This window comes from Sturnira hondurensis, unplaced genomic scaffold (assembly GCF_014824575.4).
Source record: "Sturnira hondurensis isolate 20B ecotype Veracruz unplaced genomic scaffold, ASM1482457v3 Scaffold0009314, whole genome shotgun sequence".
Taxonomy (NCBI): Eukaryota; Metazoa; Chordata; class Mammalia; order Chiroptera; family Phyllostomidae; genus Sturnira; species Sturnira hondurensis.
In genome coordinates this window covers 282458-310221 of record NW_028081945.1, presented here as the reverse complement: position 1 = coordinate 310221, position 27764 = coordinate 282458, and the positions used below count along the sequence as shown (strand labels likewise).

Sequence of the window (27764 nt, the reverse complement as noted above, 5' to 3'; positions counted from 1 at the left end):
AACCTGGCCCACAACCCAGGCACGTGCCCTAACTGGGAATCAAACCTGTGACTACTTGGTCCGCAAGTTGGTGCTCAACCCACTAAGCCACACCAGCCAGGGCCCTATTCCCATTTTTGAAATAAGCAAATTGAGGCACACAGAAGATAAATAATTTGCCCAAAGTTAGTTAGAACATGGTGAAGCCAAGATTAAATTTCAGTTTTGCTCCCCAGAATACACAATCAAGAAGTTCTAGCCCTGGCTGGTATAGCTCAGTGGACTGAGCGCAGGCCTGTGAACCACATGATCGTGGTTAGATTCCCAGTCAGGGCACATGCCTGGGTTGCAGGCCAGTTCCCAGCAGGGGACTCATGAGAGGCAACCATACACTGATATTTCTCTCCTTCTCCCCTTCCCCTCTAAAGATAAATAAATAAAATCTTACCAAAAAAAAAAAAAGAAGTACTGTGCCTAACTGAAGTCAATTAGAAAAGGCTTATAAAAACTTAACCTGAAAGATATAAATGAACATTTTTAAGATGAAATTAAAAGAAAATGGATATGACCAGGGTCTCCAAAGTACTTTTTGTCTCTTTATTCCCTGCTAAATATTTTTACACTTGATCTTAGCCTAAAGGCCAAAAAATGACCCCTGCTAAATATTTTTTTAAAACTTGTGTGATATTCTATTACTTGCTTTGGAAATTAATTCCATTTTGCACTGCTCATACCTTTAAGATGAAGTTTTCTTTGTAATATAACAATCAGTGCACTCTTTCTTTTAACTTCTTTATTAAGTTGGTTGCATAATAGATATTCTCAATACTGACAATTCTTGTCATGAATAAAATCAACAGAAATAAGGCAATAGCAAGGTGTGCTTCACAAATAAACAATCAAGTGGTCAGAATAGGAAATCTGGCCCTGTACAATAAAAAGATTAAGAAGCAGAATGTGAATAAGCCCTGAATTCAGAATATACCTACAGACACAAAAAGCACAAACCATGAAGACGAGCAGGTAATACAGAATAAGATAAACGTAAGTGGCCAATAAATAGAAAGAAAAATCACCAACCTCAATGGCAATCAGATTAAAAATATCAAAGGTTCCTTGTTTATAATACACAATTCCTTAATCATTCATTTGTGATATAAGAATAAACATTAAGAAACATGAAATCTGAGTTGCATTTATATTCGCAATATCAATATAAATTCAAAATACCAACTTCATTGAAACTAAGTGTTAAAATGTTCCAAAAGTAAAAGGCAATCTTAATTTTTTAAACTTACGAGTAGGGTCTTCAAAAAAAAAAAAAAAAAAAAAAAAAACAAAAAAAAACTCGGGTTATTTCATCCTACTTTCAAGAAGAACAGGTCTCATCCTAAACTTAAGTGGTACAAGCAACCAAGGATAGCAAACAAATATCACTAAGAGTAATGCCCATATATATCAAAGTATCTAGTTGAACCATGTTATTTCTTCTTATATAGCAACTCTATTACATTAAACACTCAGCATAATGGAAGTTTACATCTCATGTGACAGAATTACTAAATTAACTATAAATCTATTAGAAATTTTCAATCCCCACTCCCAAAACACTTTAGCATATCTATTAAGTACTGAAGGTCCTTAATAGAAAAACAGAAGTAACACACACAGTCTCTGCAATTAAAAGCTTTCATAACACATAAACAATGTTCAGATATAAATTCTGGAATTATGAACTAAATGTTTATTTCTAAATATGATTTATGTAATCAAGACTTTCTTAACCAGATAGGTCACAGCTATATAATCTGTACAAACTGACAGTAGTGTATATTCCAAATAGAGACTTTCTTCCTATTATGATAATTAAGTCTTTTCTGAATGAACATATATTTCAAGGCTTAAGATGTAAACAACCTAGTGATGAAATTAATGTTCATTTAAAAATGTATCACCTCATAATAGGCCCCTGAATTTTTAGATTTACATGTGAGAATACATTTACACCTTAAATTTCTAGGAAAGGCACAGGCTTTATGTAAAAAAAGCAGCAAAATTTTAAACCCACCAATTTACTGAAAAAGTCATTACTTTTATTAGAAACAAATAGTGTGTCTCAAGATGTTGGCAACAGGTCATAGTATAGATGTACATTTCATACAGTGTATTTCTCCCTGTAATTATATTCCGGAAGGAGGTGGAATACCTCCTTGGTTGTGGGAAGCAGAAGTATTTGATGGACTGTGTAAGCTGGTCTCCTTGTACACAAACCATGCATTTCCTCCCCAAAGTATCATATTCAGAAAGCCAAAGATCTAAGAAAGAGAAAAATAAACATGAAGGTCTAATATCTTCTTAAAAATCATAGCTATCTTAGTTTTCCTTTAAATATTTAACATTTCTAGGCAGTATATCATTATTTCATTTAAAGCTTAAACTACATACGAAGTAGAATAAAAAAGGAAGACTTTACATTTCAATATCAAATTCAGATATATAATGACTTATTCCCAATGAAATAAAGGTAAATCTCTAAATCTGTAATACATAAAACCATGACTGGTGGTTTTATATTTCCTATTTCCTCACTTTACCTGCCTATATTACCTACCATCTTTTCTACTCCAACAGCTGCAGCCAGGAAAGGAGTCAGAAGAACTTTATTTCACATCTCACATTAGTCAACCTAAAAGAAACTAGTCTTCCCAGCTATAAATCTGACAAGAGGAAAGTCTCAGAGATGGATAAATTGAAGCTACCTTATTTTCACAGTTTTTTCTAAAGACAAGAAATGTAATATATTCTTAGATTTATAAAAAAACAGAGAGTAAGATAAGAAGCTTTAAACTATCATCTAGTTGGCCTTCTGTAGGCCAAACATTTTATATCTTTTTGCATATTTGTCTATAGAAAATTTCTGAAACTGTCCATCTCAGATATCATCAGTAAACTATTAAAAACTGACTTTTCAATTACAAAGTTATAAAGCAAAAATATGGCTAAATTAGTTTATAAGGCAGTGCTGATTTTACCCAAGACTTTCTGGAAAAGACACAAGATCTCCTTAAATATAATATATTCTCTCCTTTAATATTATATTTAATAATACATTTATAAGTGTTTTGGTAGAATAGAGGACTAAAGAACACATACATTTATGCAGACCTAACTTTTTAGGTGATTTAAGAAATCATAAAAATTATTATTTTCATAGACTCAGAGTGAGTCCAATTAGAGAACAAGCTCTCAAGTCAGATGTGGTTCAAACCTTGGCTTGCTGAGTTACTAGTTGTGTCCACTTGGATAAAGTAATATGAGCTACATTTGTTTCCCAGCTGTAAAAATGAAGATAATAACACCACCTCCTGCATTCCTCTTAGGATTGTTGGATAATTTAACATATAAGTCTAATGTCCTTAGTGTAATGCCAGCATATAGAGTACCTTTCAGGTAAAAGTCTTATCTAGTCAATTTCAATGAAAAGAAAGACTCAAATATAATCTTATTCAAACCTGTTTCCTAATTTTAAAAAACTTTTCTTTGTTGTTATAAAGATTATAGAGTGACCAGGATTCTGACTGTTTAGTAAAAATAAAAACCAACACACCCAGAAATCATTAAAAGCTGTTGTTTTCTTAAATTACTAGTAAGGTTTTTCAAATAAGTAAAATAAAATATTTTATAAATACTGCATACATACCACAGATACATTTAGGGATCCCATACTAGTCACAGAGCCAAAATAACACATCACTTTTTGGCAGGGTTTGAGTTCCTGGACAATATTGTGACCAGTAGCTACTTTAATATCTGTAAGAGCTTTTGCCCAGGCTGAAGTGCTCACCAGCCACAAGAAAGTGGCAACAAGAGTAATGATAAAGTCCTAAAGTAGAAAGAAGTGTGAATTAATAATGAATAGTTAATTTAAAAATACTAAATCTAAACCTATAATGAAGGAAATGAGATTACATTGAATCCCATGGTACTGAGAAACAGTCTTCATGATACACTTTATAGAAAAGGGCATAGTCAACATCATAAACATTGCTGTGTATTATCACTAGCCAAATCCTGAGCTACAACACAAAGTAAGACTTAATCATCTCTTTAGGAGTAAAAGATATTTACACTAGAAGTCAAGGTTTTACATAGCCCTTACACAATCATACCTGAACCACTCACTCCCACGCTCATACTTTAGACCCTGCTATCACCAATAACTGTCCTTCCTTAATCTCTACTTCAGTGATCTCACTCCTCTTTCTGGCTCCCTCCCTCTGGCACCCCAACCTCACAAATACCTCTTGACCCCATCAAGACCTACAATCTGATCTTACCACTTGTTCACTGTCTCTCAATCTCACATCCGCTCTCATTTCCCTCCTTAACTTAGTATATTCTAAGGTCCTTCCTTACATCCCTTGCATATACTCTTTGCTCCCTTACCCTTCTCCTGCTTTTTCATATTGTTCTAGCAAAACTAACTTCAGTTAAATTTAATTCTCTGTGATACAGACAATGAAATGGTGAAAAGCACATATCCAGAAGGCTTCTGTTTGATTCATGATCACAAAATTTTAAGAACGCTCATTATAATAAGAAAGAACAAGAAAGAAATCTCTCTGAAAATACCTTACCCTAGTAATTTTCTACTAAATCTTTGCTACTTCTTACATTTCTAAAAATAGGACTGAAGCTTTTAACATTTTAGATAGTTTTTTTATTTTACTAACATGAATAAGGAAAAAAATTACTCTTTTACCTATTCTGTTGGAAAACTAAAATTTTGTCAACTAGTATTGTTACAAAGATCTAAAAGCCACTTTTTAAAATATGCACTTGTTATAATATAAAGTATAAATTCCAACTTGTTTGATCTTCCTTTAATGATCAAAGTGGAAATAATGTAAAATTTGTATCTTTTAATGTTTTTTATATATTAAGCTACATGCAAGGCTATGAGTTTGTATACAACTGCAGCAAAACTCTCTCCAAGCTCAAGAATGGGCTCTGGAGCTTAGCGCAGAAGTGTTTTGTTCTTAAAATGAGTCTGATTACTTTTTATCTAGTTTTGCCAGCCAGCTCTTATTTATTTAGGATAAACACCAATGACTACTTAGGAGATATAGAAACTGTGTTATGTATAGATTGTCTACCTGGCCAAGATGACACTGAATAAAAATCTTGATTAGGTAACCAAAAACAATATAATTAATGACGAACATGGAAAGTACTTGCATTTTGCATTTGAACTCTCCACTGTTACAGGACCTCTTAAAAATGCAGATCAAAGAGAAAAGGACAGAAACACTACAGCTTAAATTTTTGCAATAAGGAAGTCCTTTCCTTTTTGCTGCTGTACTTTTGTGGCAGGTACTTTTGTGTTTATTGCCTAAACACTTGCTAGAAATACAATGCCTTTTGGAGAACTGATAAATAGTGTATATGAGGTTATTATATGTTAAAATGGTATCTCTGAACTAAAGTTTACAGCTTTGACTAACATATATCAAATCATCTTAATTTTCAGGTTTCTTCCCTCCAAATTTGTAATTAAAAATAATGCCGTTTTTCCCCATCGTGATTATGCTCTTTAAATCTATTTTGCTGATGGCTTAAGGCACCACATTCTCAGACTTCAAAAACTTTTCTCAAAATGATGCACAAAGTAACCCTAGGGTGAGAAGTGGGAGAAATATGGGGCTCTGAAGATAGCCTTTGTCCTACTCAGAACTCCAGTAAAGATGCACCACGCATGCCTGGAGTTCTGCAGTTTACAACCTGCAGCTGCCTGTGGCAGCCCTAGTCCTACCAATAATCAAGAACATGATTAATAACAGAGTTTTAGGATTTGAGACAACCTATCTTTGTTTGATTTTGTTTTACAATATTTCTGACTCTCCATATGGCCTAGAGCCCTTAAGCTCCTGCTATTTAACACAGAAAAGTACTACATTTACTTAAAAAAGGGAACTAAGTTGATATAAAATATCATAATTGAAAAGGTCTTAGAAACACCTTAGCAGAGAATTGAGAACTCTGCTAAAAACATATATCCTATCCTCATTAACAAACAGTACTTTAAAATAAATATGTCATATCTAGCTATATTTAAAAATTTGGGTATCTCAAGAAAACTTTACATTTCTATGTTCAAATTTGGCTCTCATCAGGAGAGCCAAAAATCAGAATTCAAAATTTAATTTAGAAGCTGAACTTTTACAGACAAGAAGCATCTATTTTATATCAGGTTGCCCAAAAGGTCTGGGTAGTTTTTTCTGTAAAATAAAAGACATTTCATTTTCACCAATAACTTTATTGATCTGGATATTTTGAGTATGTCGGCCATCTCCTGCGTTGTATAACGTTGATTGTTCCCAATTAAAGTCTCAATTTGATTGCTACCAACTTCAACTGGTCTACCTGGACTATGGATCATCGTCTAGCAAGGTATCTCCAGCACGAAACCTTGCAAACCACTTTGGACAAGTTCGATCAGTCACAGCACCTTCTCCACACACTATACAAATCTCTTTTTTTTTGTTTTTCAGTTGCGTTTTTACTTTTCTTGAAATAATAAAGCACAATATACTGAAAATGTCAAGTATTTTCTTCCATCTTTAATACTAAAATGTCTACACAAAAATTCACTGATTTTGATTGTTTTAAAATGCACAGTGATGACAGCTGTCACAATACAATCCAACAAAATTGTTTCAAATGAGGTAAAAGACAACTAAACACTACGAGAGCCATCTTACAAAAAAACAAATGTTTTGGCCAACCCAATATTATATGAATAAAAACCACTTAAGGAACTAATTCTGGATTCTTTCTCTATAGGACCACTATTTGATCACTCTGAGGTGAAAATGACTGAACTTTTTGAATGATGCAAGTAGATCAGTTTTATAGTTTTATTAGACAGAAAAACCATGTACAAAAAAATAGATTTGAATGCCACTTTTAAAAGGGTAGTCATTTTAAAGCTTACAAAGCAAAATATAAGAAATATAAGAATCACTAATAAATTTAACTTAAAATTTGTTGAGATAATGACATAAGGCAAGAAATGTCTTCATTTAGAATTTAAATTATTGAGAATCATCATAGTTTCTTTTTAGATAAGGCTTTAACGCCCAAAAGTTAGAGATTTCTAATAAATAATTTTTATTGATTAAGTATTCCAAATAAGTAATGTCTAATTTTTTTGAAAGGCACCTAAGTACCAAGAAATATTTTATGAAACAGTTAGGTTTAAGAATCTCTTCTCAGATATAAGAAATAAAATAAATATGGATAAAAAAAGACTGTTTTACTCCTTACTTACCATTTGTATTCTTATGATCCAGGCAGCAAAAATAAAAAATAAATAATAAATAAAACCTGTTATCTTATTAGATAATTTGCTTCATAAATAACCAGAGATGACCAGTAACACCTTTGCTCTCCTTTCAAGTCAGTAACACTAATAGTGCCTTCATACTTATTTTTCTGTAGTGGAGGTCCAGCTTAAACCCATAGACTACCTTTCAATAATAATCTTCAACCAATAATCCAGGGCAGATTCTACAAACTAAATATTAGAGATTATTTGAAGCCAGGAAAGGTGCTAGGCCTTCAAATCCAAATTCTTGTTGCCATCTAAAGTCTCCAAATTAGCTCATGAATACCACTAATGATGAATTCTACAATTCTTACAGAATTATCGGGATTAGTTTTTAAATTAAGAAATTGAGTCCATGAGTCAGCAAACTTTTCCTGAAAAATTCCAGACAGTGGGTATTTTTTACCTGTATTACAACTACCTAACTTTGCTACTGTAGCATGAAAGCAGTCATAGACAATTATGTAAATAATGAAATGTAGCCATGTTCTAAAAAAACATTTTAAAAAAGCAAAACCATCAGGACTTTGTTGGATATAGCTCAGTTGCTTAGAGCATCTACCAGATAGGCCAAGGCTGCAGATTCAATCCCCAGTCAGGATACATACAATTATCAACCAATGAATGCATCAATAAGTGGAACAAGAAATCAATGTCTCTCTCTCTCTCTCCCCTCCTCTAAAATCAATAAATAAAATATTAAAACAACAACAAACAATGAATTAGATTTGAGTTGTGGGCAGTGGTCTACTGATTCCTGAGTCTTAACCTCAATAAGACACTGTAGAGGGTCTTTGAGAAGGGAGAAAAAAAGGTAAGAATTAGTAACACAGTTATGAGACTACTAGTATGGGTAGCAATTCTACTTATTTTTCTCTGCTGCTTACAACCAACCTAGTATGCTTTATCACATATTTGAATTTTCCCCCAGTGAAAACCATCTAAAGTCTCCAAGTTAGCTCATGAATACCACTAATGCTGAATTCTTTAATTCTCAGAGAATTATCTGGATCACATTTTAAATAAAAAAATTTAGACCAGAGTACAGAAAGAGTACTGAAAACATGCTAAAAAAAATTGACTTAAACATGACAACAGGAAAAAGCTCATGGCAAACAGGTCAAAATACACTGAACTAGCTTATGCCAAGAATTTTTATTTCCAGCGTAAGGACCTCTGTATTTTACTACAAGTATAGTGTATATTTATCTCATACAAATTATTCTTGTATAAAAAGAAAGTAATTACTTACAATCATGGGAAGTTTTCGATTGTCCCGATACATGTTTATGTAACCAACATAGACCAGAAGAGCAGCAATGCAGTACAGGAAAATAAAGACTGCGAATGTAACGTAGAACTGTGCAGAAGAAGAGTAATCTCCAATAAGGAAATAATGTTTCCAATCTGTATCACACACATTTACACTTGGAGGTGCCTGAAATGATGCTTGATTCAACCTATTAAAAAGGTTCAAACAAATTTATTAATTACCTGGACGTTCCCAGCAGAGACAGAAATATGTAGACAGAGTATTGAAATGACATTTCAAAAAGTACTCCCCTAAAACAGGGTGGGCAAAGGAGGTGTCCAGTTGTCTCCATGAAAAATAATACAATAATTAGCAAACAATAATACAAGAATAAACTGTGTTTCGTGTACTCACAAGTGTAAAACTATTTTTGGCCCACCCTGCATATCAAAAACACTTTCCTTTTGAAAAAAAGAAAAATTAAAATATTTAAGTAAATTAAAACATTCATAAATCATACATAAATTGTAAATTACACCTGGTAATTGATTTGTGATAAGCTGAATAGACAGAATTTAAATACTTACAAACCCAGATGCTATCTTCCTGTAATAAAATTTTAACAGATTAAGAGGGCTAATGCAAAATAATTTACAATTTGAGACATGACATTCCATTCTAGGAGACAGAGTCTATATGACTAGCATCAGGAGAGCCAATTATAATAATTCACATTTTAACCCTGGATTTAATTACTCACTAACTTCACACTGTCTTTTAATCTTCCCTATCCATAAATCACAAGAGCACTTATTCCTAAAGATGCAGTAACAGTTCCTTGTACAAGAAATTTATTAGAGAAGGGTTGGGAAATGGAGAGGCAATAATACTAAGCATTTACTACCTACTGTATCTTTAATGTAAGATTTCATTTAATCATCAAACAACCTTAAAAGGTAATTTTCAATATATTGGACAGAAAAATTGAGTCCTAGAAGGTCGAGTAAGTAGTTCGTAAGTGAAAGAGGCTTTATACCCTGGCTTAATTAAACACAGGACATATTCAATAAACTGTTCAATGCATATTAAAGTCGAACAGAAGAATTCACAAAAACATAATATTTGGTTTAATTTGAGAGAAAGAAAATAAAGTTTTATGCTAATAAAAGCAAAGGAAGTCACTTCACATAATAAATTCATGTCCTAAAACTACATCAAGAACACTATTATTTAGGAATAGCAAACACATGAGAAATCTGGAGTTTTAGTAAGCTGTGTTTGCTTTCACATCATGGTTTTTCACACTATGGTGATAGGGCAGTTTCTGCTTTGTTTTTGCATTTCTAGTCCACTGAAGAATGACAGAATAAAAATGTCAAATAATAGTTTCTAAATGCTTACTCCTGTTTTCTATACTTATTTCACCACAGACCAGGAAATTAGTTTGCAGACAGGCACTGGTCTATGTACCACGGTGTTTGAGTAGCAATGATCACTATCCACAAATGAGGGTGCAATTTAAAACTTTCTATCCCCAAGATTAATTGCTGGAAATCTTAAAAAGTCAATATGAAAGTAAAAAGAGTTGTTAAACCATACAAACAAACAAACAACTCACCTGAATGGATAAGCGAAAGTAGCTGTAACTGTTTTATTCTCAGGACTTGTAGGACATTTCACGAGAATTTCTGTTTTGCCCTTATAACCTCCACAGGTGGCAAAAGCAAAGATAGCAGAAACCTAATCAAAGTAAGACAAATGAAAGGCAGGGAGGGAGGAGAAGCATTATTACACTCAAAACATGGGTCATTAAAACTTAAATTACTGTTAAAAACTGGATCACTTAACATTATAGAAATACATATTACAGAAAATATGAAAATTCTTAAATACAAATTCAAAGGTAGGTCGTGGAAAACATTTAAAAATTTACTTGCAACGTTCAACAAATGTGATTTTATTTTCCCCTGAATATAATATAGAAATTAGTATACCAGCCCGCATAAAAATTCATTTGCTCATACTCCACATGTACATACTAAATATTAGTATGAAATTCAGAAGAAGTCTTATTTATTACTATCAAAATCAAAATGAGTAAATTGGAGATATTTTTATTTGTAATAAAAAGGTAACTTTTAAAGCCAAGACACTATGCCAAAAAGGGATGCTATTTCATGAGCCTATGAGGTCTCATTGTGGGTATCCCATATTTCAAAAAGTAGCTGGAGATTTGTTTCTGTAATCATGCCACACACACACACACAAAAGTAATGATGCTCTCTCAAATGTCATCCATAACAAAAAAATTGGAAGCACCCTAAATGTTGACGGGGAACCAAATAAATTATAAGTCACTCATACAATGAAACATTGTATAGTCATTAACGTGTTAGGGAATAGCTAATGATACAGAAAAATGTTCATTACATATAAAGTTTGTTTAAACAATGCATTGTGTGTGTGTCTACATTTCTGCATTTACATGCAACAAAAACTAGAAAGGTTATGCATCAAAATTTTAACGGTGGTAACTTCTGAACAGAAGCCAGAAGTTAATTCCTTTTTCTATTTGTATCTTCTAAATTTTCTATAAAACAAAACACAAAACACACCACAAGAAACCCAGATATGATATAGTGACCAAGAGATCAATCTTTCAGCAAATGCTGATGGCTCTATTCTCTATTTAAAAATATACTTGGGCTCCAGCTGGCTCAGTTGGTTGGAGTATCGTCACATACAACAAAAGGTTGTGAGTTCGATTCCTGGTCAGGGCACATACCTAGGTTGCGGGTTTGATCATGGGTTGGGGTGCCTATGGGAGGCAAATGATCGATGCTTTTCTCTCCCTTACCCTCTCTAAAATCAATAAAACATATCTTTGTGTGAGGGTTTTTTAAACTTTTTATTTATTTATTTTTAGAAGAGAGGGAGAAAGAGGGGGAGAAACACATCAATGTGAGAGAAACATCAACAAGCTGCCTCTAGTACATGCCCCAACTAGGGACTAAACCCGCAACCCAGGCATGTGCCCTGACCAGGAATTCAACCAGCTAGCTACCTGTCACTTTGCAGGACAACACCCAACCAACTGAGCCATACCAGTTAGGGCTCCTTGGGTGAGGATTAAAAACAAAAACAAACAAAAACAAAACAAAACAAAACAAAATATATATATACACACACACACACACATATATATAATCAGATCACTTCTTACCACCGTCACAACATCCTGTTCTAAACCACTACTGCTTCTTGCCTAAATTATACATTGAAAGCCTTCTAAATTGATCCAGCTTCTGTCCTTGCCACTGCTTCAGTCTATTATCAATATATTAGCCAGAGTAATTTTTAAAAATATAAGACAGAAAATTCTATCCTCTGCTCAAAACTCTTCAATACCTTCTGAGTTGCCTCTGAATAAAAACCAAAGTTCATAAATGGTCTACAACAAGACCCATTCCTCCCTTAATATTTCTGACCTCGTGTTGCTACCTTTCCCCTGCCAAAACTCTTTACATAAAATGGTTTTCTTACTATTCCTTAAAGATGTAGGAGAAACTCTTCCTCCGGAGCCTTTGTAATGGCTATTCTCTCTGTCTGGAATAAAGTAGCCTACCCTTACCCATTTGCCAAACTCAGTAAGAAAACATTAAATAGAAAATTCCATAAATAAACAATTCATACGTTTTATTTATTTATTTTTAAATATATTTTATTGATTATACCATTACAGTTGTTCTATTCCCCCCCTTCATTCCCCTCCACCCACATACTCCCCCCCACCATTCTCCCCCCCTTAGTTTATAACCACGTGTCTCAAGTTCTTTAGATTCTATATTTCCCCCACTATTCTTGCCCTCCCCCCTATCTATTTTCTACCCATCCTCTATGCTGAGGTTCCTAAGCCTCTCCTCATTTTTTTGAATTCTCATTTCTTCATTCCTTTCTGGTTGGATGTTCCATTCTTCCTTCTGGTCCATTCCATTGATTTGAGTTCCAGTTTCCTTTCCATCACTATTTCTTTCCTGGACATCTCCCTTCATTTCAATTAGTTTACCTTTCATATGTTCCTCTAATTTGTGACTATAATCAACCATTTCTGTGAGCATCCTGATAAACAGTGTCTTGAATTGTGTTTCTGAGAGGCTGGCAATTTCTTGGTCGCTGAGAGTTATTGGCTCTGGGACTTTGAGTTCTTCTTGCGCCATCTTTTGGGCTGTTCGTGCCTGTTCTGTAGCAGGATCGGAGTCCTAAGGTGTTCACTAGAGCAGGGCAACTAAGTCGCTGGGTTGTGACATTGTATGTGGGGGCGGGGTCAAAGAGGAACAATGGCCTGCTGTCTGCCGTCTGCCGCGGCGGCCCCCACTGGCGCCGCAGCTGCCACTGTCACTGGGCCCACTTGGTTTGTCCCACTGAACGCGAGTGTGCCACCACCGTCAGCCCTCGCCCCCTGGGGCCTGTGTGGTCCGTCTCACTGTGCTCGAATGTGCGACCTCGGTCAGTCTGCCCCGCACCCCAACTGGTTCCGGGCTGCCTGCGTACCTAGGTCGGCGGATCTGTCCTGCCCAACCCTGCTCCGCTGCTGGCTCCGCCCCTCTTACCGTCCCTGTTGAACGGTTAGATGTAGTCGGACTTCCATATAATTCAATTTTCTGTCTTTTGGCTGTGTCTTTGTTCTCCAAACCTTAGTTGTATTCAAACTTGGTTGTGGGAGAAGGCACAGTGTTTCCACCTATGCCTCCATCTTGGCGGAAGTTCCCAATTCATACTTTTTAAATTGCACGCCATTCTAAGTACTGTGATGAAATCTTGTGCCATCACACTCTGCCTGGGATGTGCATAATTCTCTCTGTTCAGGGTATTCTCACTGTATCTGCTACCTATCCATGGGTCACCTATTAGCCTAATTGGTTCTCAGATTCTGGTATCACAGTAAGACAGTGTTCAAATAACCCTTATTTTACTTAACAATGGCCCCAAAACTCAAGAGTGGTGATGCTGGCAATTTGAATGTTGAAGAGAAGCCTTAAAGTACTTGTAACACATGGTCAGAAGATCAACAGCCTCAGATTACATCACAATGCCTAAGTCTTTCACCTCACTTCATTTCTCACGTATACAGTGCATCATCTCACATCATTACAAGAAAGGGTAAGTACAGCCCTTCTGTAAGAACAGAAGAGGCCAGAAACAGACTTGTGTGCACGGACAAATTATATCTAACTGAGCTGGCACTGCAGACAGATCACCAAGGAAAGGAGTGCAGGATTTTGACTGCAACCTCGTGGGAGACGCTGAGCCAGAATCACTCAGCTAAGCTGCTCCTATATTACTGACCCACAGAAATGATGATAATAAATGTCTATTATTTTAAATGCTAAGTGTAAGGTAATTTGCTATGTAGCAATAGATAATTAATACAAAGAAGGACTGTTCAATAAATGATCCGGATGGACTAGATACTTAAATGTAAAAAGTCTTTAAAAAATTTAAAGACAATATAAAAGAATATCTGTGACCACAGAGAAGAAAAGAATCTCTTAAGATTAAAAAAAAAATGCATTATGCTTAAAGCTTGTTAAACCCAATTACAAAAACAACTTTTTTAAAATAAAAAGTCAGCTTTTGAACATAAAACAAGCTACAAACTAGGTAAAGGTATTTGCAATAATGTCACAATGGATTAGTGTCCACTTAGATCTAAGAGAAACTCTTGCTTATGAATACTACAGCACATGCATAAGAATATTCATGAACATTGTTTATAATATCAAAATATGGGAAAAGGGGGAGCAATAGGAAAATGAATAAAACATGTTAGTATACTCTTAGGATGGGAAGTTACATAGCAACGAAGACATACGAACCACAGCTGCTCACCTCAACACAGAGGAATCGTAGAAACCACATGTTCAGGGCAAAATGTTGCAGATACAACAGCACGATGCTACTCTTTTAAAAGCTCTGTTTACTTGTCCTCATCACTCCCACCACTATTTTTGTTCAGGCCCTCACCATTTTTCACTGGGACTAACCCAAAAGATTCTTCCTCTCATTTCTAATCTCATTCTTATCATCATTCATCTTCTATAGTGTGTGCTCAAAAGCTGCAGTGTCTAGTAAGGTCATCACAAGCCACATGTGGCTATAAACAGTCTGAATTGAGATGGCTGTAAATGTAAAATATATAAAGGATTACACAGATTTAGCAATCTGTATATTTAGCAATCAGTATATCCATTTATACTGATTAGTTGTTGAAACAATATTTTGGATATACTTGGTTTAGTAAAATATATAATTAAAACTAATCTCACCTGTTTCTTTTCACTTTTTTAGTGTGGCTAGTAGAACGCTTAAAATACTATGTTGCTTGCATTTGTAGTTTGCATTGTGTCTCTACTGGGCAAAGCTCCTTTAGTGATGTCATACTGAAGTAAAAATCTAGTCATGTCATCCCTCTGTTTAAAGGAATTTCCTCAATGACTTTCCACACCTAATTTCAGAAAAGGAAAAGAAAAACCACAACTTCTTAATTTGGTATAAGAAGTATGGCTGAGGTAGTCTCAACTCTATCTTTCCAGATTTATGTACACTATATTCCCTGCCAGGTACTGTACACTGTCACACTGTACTACTTATTATTCCTGAAACACACAACGTGTTTATGTCTTGGCTGTACATGTTTCTTCTGTCAGGAACTGCCCTACCCCCTTGCTCTACTTGGCTCATCTTTTAAGATGCTACCCAATTTTGTGTGGTAGAACTATTCTGTCTTCTTGGTCTGCCATAGACTTGGGTCATGAATTCTACCCTAAGCATTTCTCTTGTGTATCTTGCTTTGTAAAAGAAAAACCAACTCCAACACAAAAATAATAAAAACTAGCCTCCCACTTAATACAAAAATCAGTGAATGGCATACTGTACTACAACTTGTTGTTTTTTCCCCCCCAAACTATGTGTTTATCTTTCTCTTGACAGATTGACTTGTCTTTGCACTTGGTCTTACACAGGATTTTTGGTGCCTCCCTGGCAGAATGCTGGGCACATATAAAATGCACATAAAAAAACTATTTAATTAAAGAAAAAGGTCAACTTCCAATGATCTACAAATAAAATCATATTTTGAGTTTTACATAGCCATCATTTTGAAGCTACTTCTTTGTTAGGAGGATAAATGTCACATTTGCAATTCAGGTTCTTATCTTACGGAAAAAAAGGACAAAGTACACACTTTTATTAAATGGAGGGCAAAACAATCCGAAGGTAAATTATTCAGTTATCTCACCTCTCCCATTCTATTTTTATTTAGATTTGAAGTGATATACTGGGTGAAGCCTGGCCTACAGAATATATTTATGTGGTCTTTCCAGGATTCATAAAAAATTTGAGTTTGTTGTCAATATTTTAATATCAGCACACTGTACAGAAAAATTTGGATATCCTGCTTTTCCTGACTGTAGGGAAACTGAAGATATGGTGACATCAGACTCATAGTCCAATAAAGCAAGTCGGGCCATGTGCTTTCCAGATTATCACTTCTCTAGTGCCTTGATAACTGTCAGGATGTGTGTCCGGGTTTATAAGGAATCAATTAACTTATACTGCTGGTTTTTTGGAGAAGCTTGTTTCACTCATTTGTGTACTTTATGAGGGTGGTTTCTATGAGCACTTTAGTATCTACTAATCTGAAATGAAGAGCACTGCTATGCTAATCTGTATTTCTTTGCCACTTGCAAAATTCATTTTCCATCTGGCTCTATCCCATGAAGAATGAAACTGCTGGCATGAAATTCTACCTGTACAATGACAGTAAGAATCCAGGACAAGATGACAACAAACTTCTCTTCAGGTCAAAAAGGTCCCGTATTCATTATGACAACCTTAAGTCACCAGAGAAACAACTTTACTTACCTCTCTGCCCAGTAGACGCATACCAGAAGCACGACAGCTCTCTCACTAATTTAGAGATCTGCAACTTCAGAGTTAATATTACAGCCTTGTTCTCTAGAAGACTACTCTCCAAAAAGATTATAGTACTAACTGATGTACAATAAGAAAATATCTGACCTCCTTATGTCTACTTTTAGACTTACACAAGGAATTTAAGCTTTATTAATTTATCACTGAAACCCATGCTGGGGCTGCAGGTCAGAGTCACATGTTAGCACAGTATGTTGGGTGTCCTAAAGGTATAGAGAGTCCCACAACATAGAAGGACAGACAGTGATATCTTCATCTATTCTTTCACTTTCAGTGTTCATGTATGACAATGTGAATGTACCTGGCCAAGTGCCTTTATGGAATAAATGATCGAGTTTAACAAAACCTTCACAAGATAAACTGGTAGCTTAACTAATAATAATAGTTATTAAACTAAACTAATAATACAAAAACTCACGTCCAAAAGAGAAAACAGAAACATTAATACCCTATGTGAGCTATATTCACTAGTCACATAACAAGGTGAAAATAGGTTCCACTTAATCAGATCACAAGAGGGTGCAGGGAAAAAATAAATCAATGAGTCTCTGAAGTGCAGATTTAAAAATATGAATGAAATTTACCTTGAGTATGTCAAGGTAAATTACCTTAAGATACTCACATGGTAAAATATGCATCTAGTTTATAGATGCATACTGGGGCTTTGTGCATAAAATAAATTTTAATGTCTATAAGTCTATGAACTGATAGGGATTCATGATAAAAGAAAAGTTTGATGACCCCTAGTATTTTCAATGAGTTATTTATCCTACAGTCAGAGCCCCAAACCTTGCACCTATTGCCAGACCTTGCTCTACACACTAAGGGTTCTGCTGAGGAACATTAGCACGCATCTAATTTATGAGTGTCTTTTATATGTTTCTATTTGCAGGGTACTCACTGCTATTTGCTTTCATCATTAATCTGATTATCATCTGCTTAAATTTCTTTCTGCCCAAGGGTTAGTCTAGGAAAATTATATTATAGTTTAAGAAAATGAAATGTATAATTGAAATCTCCAGAAATAGATCAAGAAGCCAAATACATGCTTTTACTAAAACAAATGATCATTTAGTATTTAAAATAAACTATCACAGCATGTTTGCCTTTATCATCACTAAGATTAGAGCCTAGAGCCAAGGTATTTATTTTTATGAGTCAAAGCCTGAAGGATTTACTTAAGATACTCATTTTTAAAAACATTTTGTTATTGATGCTGGTATTTTAGTTTACTTCCACTGAGCACTGAACAAAGAAATCAGTTACAAAGTCCTTCAGTTTTATCCTTCTACTATCTCCCTCTGCTTGTGAAATACAATCATAGAAAGTTCTAAACAGACTGTTAGTACAATTCTATAACCCTTAGGAATCTGGAGCAGAAATAAACCTGAGCTCCTGCTGAAATAAATAGCGAGAAGTTTTTTGTTAACTCTTACTATATGTTGAAAACATCTTTATGTCACCTTTTTTTCTTAAACTGTTAACCTGAGTATGAAAACAGAAATCTCTGGGGAATCAAGATATACTTGTTTTAAAATCATTTCAGATTGCTCTATTATTTTTATGCCTTTTGGAGTGAATCACTATCCCGACCGTTGACTTGGCTGGGTGTTTTGAGGTGAGTCTGTTATTTCAAAGAAAGCTAGTAATATTTGTTTCCACTGATAAATTGAGTTTTAGGTGAAAATAGTTTCCTTCATGAGTTTTTGGGTATTTTAGGATGTAGGCTCAACGTGAGAGAGTTTGCTATTGTCCCCTTTTCTTCCTCTGTCTAGTGGTTTCACAGTCATTTCCCTGTCTGGTAGTTTTATGATTGTTTCTACCTGGCCTTCTGTGTCTGCTAGCCCACAAACAGCACAAGTTAGAATGAAGCCTGCACCCCTGCTCCACCCAAGAACAACATGAGAATATTTGCCATCACAAATCCAGATCCTAAACTGGCAAGTGGATTGATTCAGGTCTGTTTCGAGGCTGTACCTCTTCTCCAAGAACTCAGCTCTATGTAAGGTTTATTTCCCAGAGCTGGGAAACAGTCCTCTTCCCACCCGTATCTTCTGTTCCACTGCTGGTCCCCAATGTCCCCAATGACACTTACCTTGTATGACTACACCAATCTTAGTTGTGGTCTGTGGACCCCTGGAAGTACCCAAGACCCTTGTACGAAATACATGAGGTCAAAAATATTTTCACAATATTACCGAGAAATTACTTGCCTTTTACACTGTGCTGGCATTTGCACTGACTTAAGTGAAATAATGGTGGGTAAAAACACTGCTGGGCTTTGGTAAAAATCTGCAAAAGCATCAAAATGTTATGCATTTGCAGTTTTAAAAAAGTCAATTTCACTTACAAATACTTTTGATGAAACAGTAAAAATTTTTATTTTATAAAGTCATGACATTTGAGTCTTCTTAATATTCTCTAATGAAATAGGATGTACAAATGTGGTCACTGCATAGCAAAATAATGGCTGTCTCCAGGGAAGTATTTAAACAACTGAATTGTATGGTGAACTACATTTTACCTGGAAAGCATAAGTAACAGGCAAAATATAGCTATTCAGACTTGGATATCTGGCAGATATTCATCTCAAAAATGAATGAAGTGACCCTTTAACTTCAAGGAAAACTGGCAGGACGTGTTGCCAATTATGTGATTGAAGCTTTCAAGTGATTTATTATTATTGTTTTTTTTTAAAGATTTATATTTTTATTTATTTTTAAAGAGAGGGGAGGAGGCGGGAGAAAGAGGGAGAGAAACATCAATGTGTGCTTGCCTCTCATGTGCCCCCCAACTGGGCAGAATCTGGCCTGCAATCCAGGCATGTGCCCTGATTGGGAATTGAACTGGTGACCATTTGGTGCACAGGCTGGCACTCAATCCACTGAGCCTTACCAGCCAGAGCCAGGATTGTTATTTTAAAATAAATAAATGTTTTTAAATGTATCAGCTTGAACTTCTAACATGTTAAATACTGATTGATATAACCCACCTAAACAGAAGCTCCTTCAGGTTCACAATATTTAATACCATAAAGGACTTCCCAGATCAGAGTGTTTGAGAAGCACTGTATGAAAGCTTCAGTCTGTTATCACAGATTGCTATTGTATGTTTGTGTGTTCTGAAAGTAGTGACAACACATGTATTTTGTCTCTGAAAATTACATCCTATCTACTCTATGAGAGTGTTCATGGTATAAATACTGAGTGGATTCCAGGTGGTAAAAACAGAGAGCAAAGGCATGAGTCAATAGGTCTATTTACAAGCTTTAAGCGTAAAAAATCCTTGTAAGCACAAAATGCTATATGAAATCCCTTTTCCCTTTCCATAATAGGGGAGGGAAATGAACACAAATGGCAGCACTGACAAAGGCAAGTTTTCTAAAAAGTAGTCTGTGTTAGGACTGATAGCCTAAAAAAGCAAATTGATGAAACAAGCATCATTTCATATATGTACCCCCACTCTGCAAAACAGTTTATATTTTCTGGGGTGCTTTCTGTGCCATATTGTAAACCACAAAATTAGAATAAAACATGGTTCCTGTTTGCAAAAATCTTATAGTCTACTTGGGATGACTAAACTTTGAATATTTTATATAAACTATTATGTACTTCTGGAGTGGTTTAAAGAAATTGATTTATGTAATGCTCAAAGTAGTACAGGTTTTCTTATGGTTTTCCACACTAATTTTCCTGAATAATAACTTATCCCAAAGTAATGTTTTTAAAGGCATAAGTTTAAAATCAAAAAAAAATTTCACTTGATAAATTAATCATGAAGATACTACTTATTTTAAGTTCTAAGACTGTATTATAAACATGCTTCTAACAAACAAGAAAAATATTTGCTCCAGATACCTTGTTTTCTAAACTTGAATTTTTTGGTAATCATTTCAATAATTTATTAAAAGACCAATTAGGGACTTCCGCCAAGATGGAGGCATAGGTGGAAACACTGTGCCTTCTCCCACAACCAAATTTGAATACAACAAAGGTTTGGAGAACAAAGACACAGCCAAAGAACAGAAAATTGAATTATATGGAAGTCCAACAACTAACCATTCAACCGGGACGGTAAGAGGGGCGGAGCCAGCAGGGGAGCAGGGTTGGGCAGAAAAGATCCCCAGACCTAGGCGCGCAAGTAGCCCGGACCCAGTCAGGGTGTGGGGCAGACTGACCGCGGTCCCACATTCACTCACAGTGAGACAGACCACACAGGCCCCAGGGGGTGAACCCAGTGGAGGGCTAATGGCGGTGGTGCACTCGCATGCAGTGGGACGAAACACGCGGGCCCAGGTGATGGTGGCAGCTGCAGCACCAGCCACCTGTGGGGGCTGAGGCAGGAGGTGGCAGAGGGGACACCATTGTTCCACTTTGACCCCGCCCCCACATACAATGTCACAACCCAGCGACTTAGTTGCCCTGCTCTGGTGAACACCTAGGACTCCGATCCTGCTACAGAACAGGCACGAACAGCCCAAAAGATGGCGCAAGAAGAACTCAAAGTCCCAGAGCCAATAACTCTCAGCGACCAACAGATTGCCAGCCTCTCGGAAGCACAATTCAAGACACTGTTTATCAGGATGCTCACAGAAATGGTTGATTATAGTCACAAATTAGAGGAACATATGAAGGCTAAACTAATTGAAATGAAGGGAGATGTCCAGGAAAGAAATAGTGATGGAAAGGAAACTGGGACTCAAATCAATGGAATGGACCAGAAGGAAGAATGGAACATCCAACCAGAAAGGAATGAAGAAATGAGAATTCAAAAAAATGAGGAGAGGCTTAGGAACCTCCAGGACATCTTTAAACGTTCCAACATCCAGATTATAGGGGTACCAGAAGGGGGAAAGACACAGCCATGAGTGGAAAACTTATTTGAACAAATAATAAAGGAGAACTTCCCCAGTCTGGCAAAGGAAATAGACTTCCAGGAAATCCAGGAAGCTCAGAGAGTCCCAAAGAAGTTGGACCCAAGAAGGAACACACCAAGGCACATCATAATTATACTAGACAAGATTCAAATGAAGGAGAGAATCCTAAAAGCAGCAAGAGATAAGGGGACAGTCACCTACAAAGGAGTACTCATCAGACTGTCAGCGGATTTCTCAAATGAGACCTTACAGGCAAGGAGGAGCTAGAAAGAAGTATTCCAAGTCATGAAATCCAAAGACCTACAGTCAAGATTGCTTTATCCAGCAAAACTTTCATTTAGAATGGAAGGACAGATAAAGTGCTTCTCAGATAAGGTCAAATTCAAGGAGTTCATCATCACCAAGCCCTTATTATATGAAATGTTAAAGGGACTTATCTAAGAAAAAGAAGATGAAAAATATGAACAGTGAAAGGACAGCAAACTCACAGTTATTAACAACCACACCTTAAACAAAAGCAAACCAGGAGGACAGCTAGATCAGGAGTGGAACCATAGAAATGAAGAACACATGGAGGGTTAGCAACAGGGGAGAGGGAGGAGGAGAAGAGGGGGAGAAGGTACGGAAAATAAGTAGCATAGATGGTAGGTAGAAAATAGATAGGGGGGAGGGCAAGAATAGTGGGGGAAATATAGAATCTAAAGAACTTGAGACACGTGGTTATAAACTAGGGGGGGAGAATGGTGGGGGAGGGAGTGTGCAGGTGGAGGGGAATGAAGGTGGGGGAATAGAACAGCTGTAGTGGTATAATCAATAAAATATATTTTTAAAAAAAGACCAATTAGAAACACAAAGGTAAATTATTAAAATGCCTAAGCACAGATTGTTAAAAGAGTCCTGGGTATTCTAATATTCATGGGATACTGGGTAAAGTATTTAATTTCTCTATAAACTTCAATAACATGGGGATAACAATCCTCATTAAGTTGTCAGAGGATTAGATGAAAAAATATAGGTAAAGCCCCAGCACATGTATTGTACTCAATAAATATCGTATTAATAGTGAGAATAAAGTTGACCAACACTGACAAAAATATTCAGAGATGGTTAATAACTCTAACATTCAAGTTCTTTAGTCTGTGATTCCGTATGTACTCCTCCAACAGTAGTATCTCTTCTCTAATTTTGTGTGTATGGAATTAGAAAAGCATATTACTTGGATTCCTTTAAGGGCTAAAACATTTGTTCAGTGTCTACCTTATGCAAGGATAACAGCAAAAAAGTCCAGTGTTCAATATTAAAAGAAGATATCATTTTAATGAAAAACTTTGATCTAAATAGTAGGGATAACTAAATATAAAGAACCAAATTAAAATTTTTGACAGAAATATTAAAAACTTTAAAAGCTACTTTGATAAAATTAATTCTTGACTATTACTTCCTTGTTCAACTCTTACACATGCGGCATCTATTCTTTTTTTTAAATCCTCACTGGAGGATATGTTTATTATTTTAGAGAGAGAGGAAAGGAGGGAGCAGAAGGGAAGGAGAGGGAAAGAAGGAGAAGAGGAGAGGGAAAGAAAGAGAAGAGGAGAGGGAGAGGGATAGAGACAGAGACTGAGACATTGACGTGATGGCTGCCTCCCATATATGCCCGATCTGTGATCAAATCTGCAACCTTTTAGTGTACAGGACATGGCCTCAACCAACTGAGCCACCCACACAGGGCAGGGCATCTGTTCTCACCTATATTTTATACTGTCACTAAGATAGGCTGCTCAAGGCAGGAAAACATGTTGGAAGACAAATGAAGATCATACAATATGCCATTTCTAAAGTTTAAAATATCTAATAGAGAAGAGTGATCTTGAAGGACCAGGAAATATGTATGTTACTCATATAGGGCTCAATTCTATGCCCCCCCCCGGGTATAGTCTTTTAGAAACACAGTATCTCAGTCTTGGAGAAAACCAAGAACTGTTCAACTGTGTTATCATCATTCACATATTTATATATTAACTCAATCACTGCAATAGGCCTGTATTGATAGTCCCATATAAATGTAACAAAAATTCAATTTTTGCTGAATTACACAAAGAGAACTAAGGCAATGCCACTGCCAGGCACTGTACCTAGGGGCCAGGAGTACATTAAAAGTATATATTTAAAAAACTTGAATTATATTTATCTTTATATATAAATAATATGGTAGTTGCAGTTTAGAAACCAAGTGAAGATACATCTGCTTCACCAACTATATTTTTATTCTGCCAATAAATATTTACTGAGCATCTTGCCTTCATGTCTATGAGACATTCAGATTTGTAATCCCTGAAAGGTACATATTATCAGGTTATATATAAGCCTAACATCATCTAGAACCTTGCTAGTAATAAGCTGATTTGGAGAATCATTCTTTTAGTTATATGATAAGCAGCCTTTATCTGGATTTTAGATTTGTTTTCAAACTTATTTATTGACTATTTTTAGGGGTAACCCTGCATCAAACATACACCAATCAGTGATTTATGAAGCTTTTCTAAAATCCTAATACAAGGACATGCTTACTGATTTTAGAGAGAGAAGGAAGAGAGAGAGAGAGACAGACAGACAGACAGACAGACAGACATCGATGCCAGAGTGAAACAGCCATTGGTTTCTCTCACGTATGCCTGGACTGGGCTGAACTTGCAACCTAGGCATGTGCTTTTTGACCAGGAACTGAACCCACAACCTTCTAGTTCACAGACAATACTACAACCAACTGAACCACACCGGCCAGAGCTGAAACTTGAATATTTCACCCCAAACACATTTAAAAATCTCTACAGCCCTGGCTGGCATGGCTCAGTTGATTGAGCACTGGACTGGGGAACAAAGGGTTGCTGGTTCCATTCCCAGTCAGAGAACATGCCTGGGTTGCAGGCCAGGTCCCTAGTTGGGGGCGCAAGAGAAGCAACTACACATTGATGTTTCTCTCCCTCTTTCTCCCTCCCTTTCCCTCTTTCTAAAAATAAATAAAATCTTTAAAATTTTTAAAAATCTCTACAATGGGCCTTTCTCCTCTAGAATCTTGTTTTATCATTCATTCCCCTCTCTGCCTGTTTTTAACCTCCAATAATTCTACTCCCAAGTCTCTTCTCTATAGTGCACAAACCCATTCAGTCTTTCCCATCTTTAAGACAGGTTACCACCAAATTTCTCCCATCTTCCATCAAATAGTGGTTTATTCTCTCTGTCTTCACTTTCTTAACACAAATCTGTTCAGCTTACCACCACCCTGTTTTCTGATTTTATTGAAACTGCTCTTCCTAAAGCCATCAATAGCCTCTTGATTACCAACACCAAGGGTACATTTTAGCCCTTATTTTAGTTAACTTCTCTGCTGTACCTGATAATGTTGAGCACTCTTTTCTTAAAATTCTAATATTAATGCCATGATGTTTTCTCCCCATCTTTCAAACCATTTCTTCCCTCCTTTGTTGGCAGATATTTGTTGAATGTCCATTTGTTGAATGTCATATTAACCTTTTAAAACCTAGGTCAATATATCTGTCTATATAGTACCTCCACTTATATGATCTAAAGAGACCACAAACATACCCAAAACCTTATTTATCTTCCACCGAAAATTTGTTTCTTTTTCTTAGTGATCTATCTTGGATAGCGGTGTCACTACCAAGCCAAGTCAGAAATATGACAGTCATCTTAACAGTCCTCCCTCTTCTTTATCCTATAGATATATTCTAATTTCTACATTTCTTTTCTTTATTCCCACTACAATTAATTTCAGGCCTCATAATTTCTCAAGCAACAGATCTCCCTTTCAAGTATGATGTTTTCAATCCCCTACAATGCTGACAAAGTGAAAATTTCTAAAAGGCAAATGTAATCTTATCATTCACTTGTTTAAAACTCTTAAATGAGTGAGTCCTCAACCTATGGTAGAAATTCTGGTTTTGAATGGAACCTATCCAATAAACTTCTCAAAATTATGTACCCTGCACACACACATTTTCCTAAGGAAAAGGCCCAGAGGTTTAAGAACCATTGGCAGATTTTTAAAAACTCCACAAACTATCCTGCAAGCCCTCTGAAACCTTTCTGAATCATTTCAAACCATACCCTCCCTCCCAGTTGATGTTGCAGGCAACCCCAAATACTTCCAAGCTTTCAAACAGAGCTATGCTGCTTCAACCCTTCACACCACTCAAAATAAGACTCCCTTTGTCTGCAAAGTCACTCCCCAGTGAACAAGTACTCATCCTTCAAGCGTTATTTCATCTGTGAAATTCTCCCTAGTTCCTCTAAGCAATTGATTTCTCCTTCCTTTTACTTACTACATCTTGCCTATACGTTTATTATAGTACTTATCACATGGCATTTTCATGTTTGTTTGCATGTCTTAACAGTTCATGAGGAAAAGACAATGTTTTATTCATGTTTGTGTGCTAGTGCTTAGCACAGCACCTGTGTATAATACATTCTCAAATATTTGTTGAATAAACATTCCCTACACCATTAACAATGAATAATCTTCTCATAAAAGGTTCTCCAGTGTAATAAGTAGTTCAAACTAACACTAGTATTTCCTTAAAAAGCTTTAAAAAGGATATTATCCAAAATACATAGGACTATAATCACTAACAAATTTACTGCTCTTTTGAAAATACTAAGATAAAAGTCAAATCTACACCTTCTTAATAAAGACAAATAATATAAACACAAATATAAACGACTGCCTCTTTGTGCAAGGGAAAATTTAAATTATAAATTTAACTACACTCTTCAATGCAACTGACTAGCTTAGTTAAATTTTCTCTTGCAATTTAAAATTTTTATATATTCAATTAATAACTTATATTTAAATCTGGACCTAGGTTTACTGAACCCTAAATGTACACAATTATGTGTCTTTAAAATAGTTATTTGTGTGAAATCGGCACGATTTCAGTTTTCAGAAAATACCAAGTGAAACCTTAGGGAAAAGGTAGGTAGGAAATTAGATTGAGTACCCATTAAAGATAGAATCTGAGTTTCCGTGTTACTTTAAGAAACATCCTGGGTAGGTTATTTATAACAGGAAATCGAAAGTTCTTACTCTTCACCATTCTATCACTAAAATACAGGGTTAAAGAATCAAATGTAAATTTTGCTCACTACACCCTGGATACGAGCCAGCTGCCTACTAATAAGCGCCTGAAAATCAGCACTAAAGTATGTATGAGGCCATGCAGTCTGAAGAAAGTCCGCAGTGCCTGGTCTATTTCCTAACTCTTCCAAGTGACTTGATCATTGTCAAGGCCGAATTAATAAGTCTCCTTTGATGTTAATGATTGAGTGTTCCCAGGAAAATTCTAAAAACTGATTACAGGCTGTTGCTTGGAAATACTTAAAACAAACAGTGATGGCGATTCTTAGCATGTGTTTAAGTGATTCGGCTTGAGAAGACGCGTATTGTTACGACCTTTCCACCCCCGCTCGCGTCTCCCGCTACCATCCCCGCCAGCTTCCCTGACACACTGATTATTTTTATCCATTTAACTTGGAGCTAATCTTTAAAACAAATTAGTAAGTAAGGGCTCCTCAAATTACTTCGACAAGGCGCAACTACAAAAGCTTTCGAGGGAGCAGCTTCGCCTCAAGTCAGCACGGGACAGAAAGGCAAGGGCCGGCCCTTTTCACGGGAGGCGCAGAGGCAGCCGCCCGGGGTGCGACTCCCGCCCGCCGGGTTTCAGTTAGACTGCAACAGGAAGTTTTCTCTTCCCTTGCGGCAAACAGAGAAGCCAAAGAGAAATTTGAACTCCCACTTCCTTGGGGGCACCCAGAGGTGAGCTTAAGTGTGGGAGGGCGGCTCCGCCCGGGACACAGGCCGCCTAGGAGCTACTGATTCCACGCGGACCGCGGCGTCCCCGCCCCGTGCGGGCCCAGGCCGCGGCCTCTCGCGTCCTCCCCGCCCATCCATTCCGGCCCCGTCCCGGGGATGGCGGAGACTTCGGGGCCAGCGCGAGCAGGGCCGCGCCCCCGCTCCCGGGGCTCCCCGCCTCCTCCCCTAGGGCGCCGGCCGGGCCGGAGCCGGTACGGGTACACTCACCCACTCGAGGACCTTGATGAAGCCGAGCGGCTCCTTGAGCGGGTTGAGATTGAGCTGAAAGGAGGACATCCTCTGAAGGAAGGAAGGAGAGACAATCAAGACTACGGGGCAGAGGAGGAGGGGGACCGACGAGACAGAGCAGTTCGGCGGTGAAGACGGGCGAGCGGGGAGGGCTCCAGGGGGC

At 36.5% G+C, this 27764-nt stretch overlaps 1 protein-coding gene across 1 annotated transcript; it reads right to left on the bottom strand.

Moving 5' to 3' along the window:
- Positions 1 to 752: 752 nt before the first annotated feature.
- Positions 753 to 27764, bottom strand: SYPL1 (synaptophysin like 1). Its single transcript, XM_037057046.1, has 5 exons — positions 27581 to 27764; positions 10237 to 10358; positions 8619 to 8826; positions 3680 to 3862; positions 753 to 2294 (listed from the first exon to the last, which is right to left on the bottom strand). Exons 1-5 carry the CDS (start codon positions 27647 to 27649, stop codon positions 2160 to 2162), a joined length of 717 nt encoding a protein of 238 aa, XP_036912941.1. The 5' UTR covers positions 27650 to 27764; the 3' UTR covers positions 753 to 2159.

What these genes read in the sequence shown, in the direction of transcription:
- SYPL1 (XM_037057046.1), bottom strand. Translation starts at nt 27,649, where the DNA reads ATGTCCTCCTTTCAGCTCAATCTCAACCCGCTCAAGGAGCCGCTCGGC. An exon ending in ACTTTCGCTTATCCATTCAG is followed by an intron (nt 8,827 to 10,236) that starts GTGAGTTGTTTG and finishes CCTTTTTAATAG; the next exon opens with GTTGAATCAAGCATCATTTC. An exon ending in GATCCCTAAATGTATCTGTG is followed by an intron (nt 2,295 to 3,679) that starts GTATGTATGCAG and finishes TCTCTTTCTTAG; the next exon opens with ATCTTTGGCTTTCTGAATAT.